The following is a 6,318-nucleotide window of genomic DNA, read 5'->3' on the forward strand; positions in this document are numbered from 1 at the left end:
CGAATGCTAACGGGACTCCAGGAGAACAGAGTGGACCAGCAGCACCTTGGATGACTCACAGGGAAATCGGACAGCGCTGTCGGACGGGCAGCTCATGGTCATTAGCATCAAAATAAATACCACCTCCTACACGGCACTACGTGTGTGAAGGAGTGGATTTAACAAACACTACGGCAGAAAATTGATTTAAATATCTGAAAGGGACATGTGTAATGTAGATGTGAAAGGCTGGACCCGGGGGGCGGGGCAGTGGTGGTGGGGGGCTGGGAGGGGAATACCTGAGCAGCATCTCCACTTCCAGAGAACCTGTAGGAGGATCGGCTTTTCTGTATCCAGGCAAAAAAGGGCAAGTTCTGTACTGTAAATGACTCCAATCTGTCCGTTCACAGGAACAGAGGCATGGCAGAGCTGTTCTGGAGTCAGTCTTTACATCATTCATCTAAGAGAGTTCCAGCTGGGCAACACATTTACCCATCTGTCATGGCACACAATTTTCTAGGGACACAGCAGAATGGCATATAACACTAGGCAGCAATGCTAGCTGCTGCGTTGTGGTGCGAAAACTGAGCCACATTGGGAATTAACTGGGAGAAATTAGAGCCTTTTAAAATTGGAAGCATGTGCGAGCAAATAGCTATGCTCAGCAAAGCTGCCTTTGCAGATGGCTGACAAGCCTTTTAGCTGTGTTGATGCTAACTGGGTACAATGTACATATACAATTACTGAAAATATGTGTGCTTATGCATCAATGTCAGTTGACTTTTCCCTTTGGTTTCCACTGTGGTAAGCTCTTAAGCGTATCTGAGCTCTAATGCATCTTAATTGCAGTGCTTTTAAGGACTGGATTTGAATGAGTTCTGGCCAGAATTGGAAGCATATGAAAGCATGCCCATCACCTGTTACATAGCACATGGTGCCAGCATTACACTGAGGAGGCGGCAGTGGTATTTTATATTACCACTATGTTTTTATATTACGTATTTGCATTATATAAGCGTATTGTGTCGACACAGTCTCAGAGTTATCTATACTGATCAAGTGGTTCAGTCCGTTGTCTCAGGACCCATGATTCTCTAGAGGATTTACAACGGCCAAAAATGAAAGCATGTTGGCGTTTATTGTATTTGTGACAACTGCTGATAGTTTATAGTGTAATTGCTCCTCCGTTCAAATACACAGCATTGCTACATTCACACTAATAAGTGCACGCTGACAATTAAGAATGTAGCGCGATATATAGGCTACTGGCTCTGGTTAGCCTTGTCACCGTGATTAACTCATGAGGACAATTTTCGAACTCTTATTTTTTATATAAATAAAACAAATTGATTTCATGTTCTCGTGGATTCAGGTTATTCCAATAAATAAATAAATGTTTGCTTCATGAAAACATCACATCATCTGCGCTGGAAATAAGGCAGAAATACGCGCATAAGTGCACCACCACCAGATGGCGACATTGGTGTTGGTCTGTTGCGTTCGCACGCATAGCCTGATCGCGCCACGCAAAGCGCAGTCAGCCTGTTGCGATTATATGGTCTTTCCTGTCGCGTCAGTCGGACGTAGCGGAGGGAAAGACCAACCGATCCGAATCGAAGGTAAATTGTCTCCGTATTTTCTGTCACACAGCTGACAGTGTCAGTGTCCAAAGTCATTAACAAAACTTTAATGAAAGTGTTCCCAATCCAGCGTTTATAATGTATAGGTTACTTGGGGGTTGTGCCACGCTCTTTTCAGATCACAACTGATCAGTACCCCAGTGCCCACTGATTTTCTGACTCAGTGCTAACAAAGATCGTCGTTGCTACACACTTTGCTCTTTGGTCAGGCGTCCCTATTTTTGCCATGCGAAAGAGCTATTGAACCTTTTAATTATCTCTCATGGTCCTTCCCAAAAAGTGTATGGGGGAGACAACACAATGTCAAATTAACCTCCTTTGTTACAGTTATGGCTAAAGTTTATAAAGTAACCACTTGGATTTGTTTAGCCTGTGAAGTAGTGTAATGCGAAGATGTAACAGTAATTGATAATCAATTTAGTGATTCTGGGATAATTTAAGACAACCAACTGATGCGGCCAAATTCAATGCGGTCTAAACTGGCGACTAATAGATATGTTAGTTGCATACGTAACCTATATGAGAGTGCAGTGGTTCTATTACTATTTCATAAAGGGCGCTTTCAATACACCGCTGACTTGTTGAGAAACGCTTGGGCGAACAACCAAGAAAGGGTGAGTTACATCAGTCCCACCTTCGGAGGAGTGGGAGAGCGGAGACCCCCTCAGCCGCCCGCGCACCGTTTTTTTTTTTTTTTTTTTGGAATCACGTCTGCTGAAACCGGCGGTCAGACTCCGCTCGGCCCTCGCCCCCTCCCTTCCTGCGTGATGCTACTACTATAACGAGAGGCGTGATTCTCCCGGGTAGCCTTACCTCGGGCTGACGTCAGCGACTCGGCTGGTGCATAAATAGGGAGCCCTGAGACTGACTCGCATCAAACCGAACCTCGCAGAGACAGGAGCGAGTGCGGCACGAAGGGAACAGGCGCACAGGACTTTCTATCGGGACTTTAAGGAGTCTCAACCAACGAAGGAGACTATTCGAAAGGATTACACCAACGAAGCCCTACGAGGAGCTTTTAACCGAAATGTAGGTCCACTCGAACGGAATGTTCACTTTGATTGAGACATTTAATGTAATTGTTATTTCTGTATTTTCTGCCATTTCCTTTGGTCATTATAATGTGTACCAAATAGATATGACTATGTTCATTTTAAAATCTCTTCCTCTAAGTACATCGGCAGAATTTTAAGTGTGTGTAAAATAAAGTTGCTCGTCCTCATTGCTGATTATCGTTTGTTACAAAGAAGCAAAATGAGATAAAGAGAACATTTGTACCAGTTAGTGCTTTGGCAAAATGTTTAAGCGTCAATACGAATAGCAAATTACACAGAAATCTTACATCCGTTGCTTATCACTGCATGTCTGTAATGTGCAGATATCTGGTAGTCATGACTCTGAACAAAGAGGACAAACTGCGGAACATGGACAAGAGGCGAGGAAGTATGCCGTTTCCCGTCCACCTGCAGAACCTCCACAGAAGAAGCATGCCCGTCGACGACCGCGAGCTCCACTCCACGGCGCAGACCGCAGACCTGTCCAACCTGACGCGCTGCACGTCCTACACCCCGGGTGAACAGCACCGAGACAGCTGCGTTTCGGACTCGTCCGACTCCGTCATCTCATCCGGTAGCGACGCCGAGGGCCACGTTTACAAGGTGGTTCTCCTCGGGGAACACGGAGTGGGAAAGTCCAGCCTGGCGCGGATATTCGGCGGAGTTGAAGACGGCCACGATTGCGACGAAGCAGGTGAGATGCGCATTGTTGCTTGAACCTGTCACTCTAAGTCTATACTTTGGTTACTGTTTGAACTCAGAGCTCTTGCGAAGGTACATTGCCAAATTTGCTTGCAACATCTTGAACTTGAGGGGCAAGCTGTGATAAAATCGCAGAAGCCGTAAACAGAAAAAAGCTGTTTATTCCTTAATACGAAAACTTAGGGCGTCTTGAAAATATCCCTTTAACATTGAACTTGTTTAGTTAAAGGACGTCCACTGATTTCTCTTGTGTACAGAGAATGAAGCATATTGATTTCTGATTGTGTCCATCTTGCTATTTTTAGCCCCATGCCTCTCTAAAATGGCATAGTATTGTGTTCCTAAGATAACGGAAAACAATGACTATAGCTGATAGCGTGGAAGCAGTTTCCATAGGGGATGGAAAAGGCTCATGCTATCTGGTTATTTATAGACGTTATCAGTTTTTATACAGATGCATGATGTGGTGTGAAACTGAGAAGCCCATCCAGGAGGTGAATCTACCTGTGGTCAGATGTGCTTATATCTCCCTCTTCTGTTTCAGGAAACACGTATGACAGATCTATCATTGTTGATGACGAAGAGGCTTCTATCCTCCTGTACGACATATGGGAACAGGTGAGCAACTTTTGCTTGGTGCAGTTGTTTTTCAGCAAATAGGTGGCATTCACAACAGCCCCTATAATCTAAGGCTGTCCATGGATAGCTATGTTTGTCTGGGAAGCGTAACACATTTCAATATTTTGCAAGCAGAGTGCATTAAGGAGTGTTTCATCTCAGAGGGCTGTAAAATGGAAGTTGATCACGCTGAGCGTGTCCTGATAAGCTTATGCCAGTACTGTAAGCCCTGATCCTTGTCAGACACGACAGCGTGCAGATGAACACCGCGGTAACGACTGCGTGTCCTTCCTGCAACCCCCAACAGGACAACAGCCAGTGGCTGAAGGAGCAGAGCATGCGGATGGGCGACGCCTACATCATCGTGTACTCGGTGACGGACAAGGCCAGCTTCGAGAAGGCGTCCGAGCTCCGCATCCAGCTTCGCAGGGCCCGCCAGTCGGAGAACATTCCCATCATCCTCGTGGGCAACAAGAGTGACCTGGTGCGGTCCAGGGAGGTCTCCGTGGACGGTGAGCACCTGAGACTGCTTTCTCCTGTCTCCCCAGGGGGGCCCACAGTGAGCACACTGTGTTTCTGTGTGTACTCGAAGTGTAACCTCAGTCACTCAGGCAGAAACTGAAGACCCACAGAAGCAGCTATAATTTTATTGCAGCAAATACAACATGTAGGAAAGGTTGTCAGCGTAATCAAAGAGAGCAATAAGAATGTGTGTAAGAGGGAGTGAGAGACTGTGAGAGAGAGCGTCCCTAATCTCTGCCTGCTGTTGCGCTTTCCCACCTGCAGAGGGCAGTGCCTGCGCCGTGGTCTTCGACTGCAAGTTCATCGAGACCTCGGCCTCCCTGCACCACAACGTGCGGGAGCTCTTCGAGGGCATCGTGAGGCAGATCCGCCTCCGCAAGGACAGCAAGGAGGAGAACGCCCGCCGCCTGGCCAACAGCAAGCGGCGCGAGAGCATCGGCAAGAAGGCCAAGCGCTTCCTGGGCCGCATGGTGGCCAGGAAGAACAAGAAGATGGCCTTCAGACAGAAGTCCAAGTCCTGCCACGACCTCTCGGTCCTCTGAGACCCTCCAGGCGGCCGCTTGCTGCTGCCCCAAGACCAGACGCTGTGTGTCACATGCGTGCATTTTCGACACCAACCCACGGACTGACAGATTTGTACATATATGCATATATGATCTTCTTTTTTAATGGTAAATTAAGATGATTATATGAGAAGAAAAGCTGAAAGGACAGATTGATGGTGATAAATCTGCATGTAGCTCTCTAAGTTTTTGTTTTATGGTTTATCTTTAAAAAAAAATTCTGCCTTAAAAGTACCGCTGTTGAATCCTACCTGTGTACGTAGGCAATTACATAACAAAGGGTTTGTCCTAACGGCAAGCTGAGCTTGCTGTAGGGCTGTCGGTGGAGACAGTATGTATAGGCATTGTGCTACAAGACTGTATTTAATGGCATGGCTATTGTGCGCAATGACGACAGACAGAGAGAATAGCTGTTCTAGGGGATTTTGCTAAGTGGAAGGAAGGGAATGTTTCTGCAAGCATTGTAAGCAATTTCACCATCAATCTGACATTTTGGAATCATACTGTATTTACTTGAAACTAAGTGCGCAGGTTCGTACTTGGGCTGAACAGTGTGGGTGGTTAGGGGAGGGGGGAAAGGGGAGTCCAGATGAAATACATATTCTTATATTGTGCTGATATTCAAACTGCCGGTGTGACTGAGTGAATGAAAGGATTGATGAATGAATAAAATGGAAGCAATACATTTTACTTTGTGTTGTGAATTTAACATTGTTTTAAATAGGTTGATTTGCACTTCCATTTACTATTATTCAACTGAGAATTTTGTTATATGTTTACATTGATATTTTATAATAAAATATTATATTGTAATCAACCTGAGGCTTTGCCCATTCATTAAAAATACCTTAAAAAGCAGAACAGGTCCATTCATATAAGATTATTGTCTTCTTTTACAGTACATAGAAAGTTGCCTGTATACTTATTCATTCATGGACAAGATGGAGATTTGTTAGCCAACAAACACCATTGAAGGGAACAAGGTGCTTAAAAGTTCAGGAGTCATTTTCAAAGTGTTAAACATTAAGCTGTTAAGCTGTCCATGTACCTGTAGTCTGAGCATTTTCACACTCTTCTTCCACCAGCCACTGGGTACATTGGTGTCCATTGAAAAGGTATGAGAGAAAATGTATACAATTTTCAGGGTATTTTTTTGGTAAAGAATTATATAGTCCTACTGAATTGCAATATAGGCACTCTGTCTGGGATTGTGAATCTTTCTTATTGCCTAAATGCGAG

The 6,318-nt window shown here is 45.1% G+C and overlaps 1 protein-coding gene across 1 annotated transcript; it reads left to right on the forward strand.

The window, feature by feature from the left end:
• The first annotated feature begins 2,510 nt into the window (after window positions 1-2,510).
• Window positions 2,511-5,750, forward strand: rrad (Ras-related associated with diabetes). Its single transcript, XM_036543885.1, has 5 exons — window positions 2,511-2,648; window positions 2,998-3,368; window positions 3,921-3,994; window positions 4,302-4,506; window positions 4,781-5,750. The coding sequence occupies exons 2-5, from the start codon at window positions 3,011-3,013 to the stop codon at window positions 5,056-5,058; spliced, it is 915 nt and encodes a 304-aa protein (XP_036399778.1). The 5' UTR covers window positions 2,511-2,648; window positions 2,998-3,010; the 3' UTR covers window positions 5,059-5,750.
• The last annotated feature ends 568 nt before the right edge of the window (window positions 5,751-6,318 follow it).

The sequence above is a fragment of the Megalops cyprinoides genome, chromosome 13 (assembly GCF_013368585.1).
Source record: "Megalops cyprinoides isolate fMegCyp1 chromosome 13, fMegCyp1.pri, whole genome shotgun sequence".
NCBI classification, from domain to species: domain Eukaryota; kingdom Metazoa; phylum Chordata; class Actinopteri; order Elopiformes; family Megalopidae; genus Megalops; species Megalops cyprinoides.

What these genes read in the sequence shown, in the direction of transcription:
- rrad (XM_036543885.1), top strand. Translation starts at nt 3,011, where the DNA reads ATGACTCTGAACAAAGAGGACAAACTGCGGAACATGGACAAGAGGCGA. An exon ending in TGTACGACATATGGGAACAG is followed by an intron (nt 3,995 to 4,301) that starts GTGAGCAACTTT and finishes AACCCCCAACAG; the next exon opens with GACAACAGCCAGTGGCTGAA. An exon ending in CAGGGAGGTCTCCGTGGACG is followed by an intron (nt 4,507 to 4,780) that starts GTGAGCACCTGA and finishes TCCCACCTGCAG; the next exon opens with AGGGCAGTGCCTGCGCCGTG.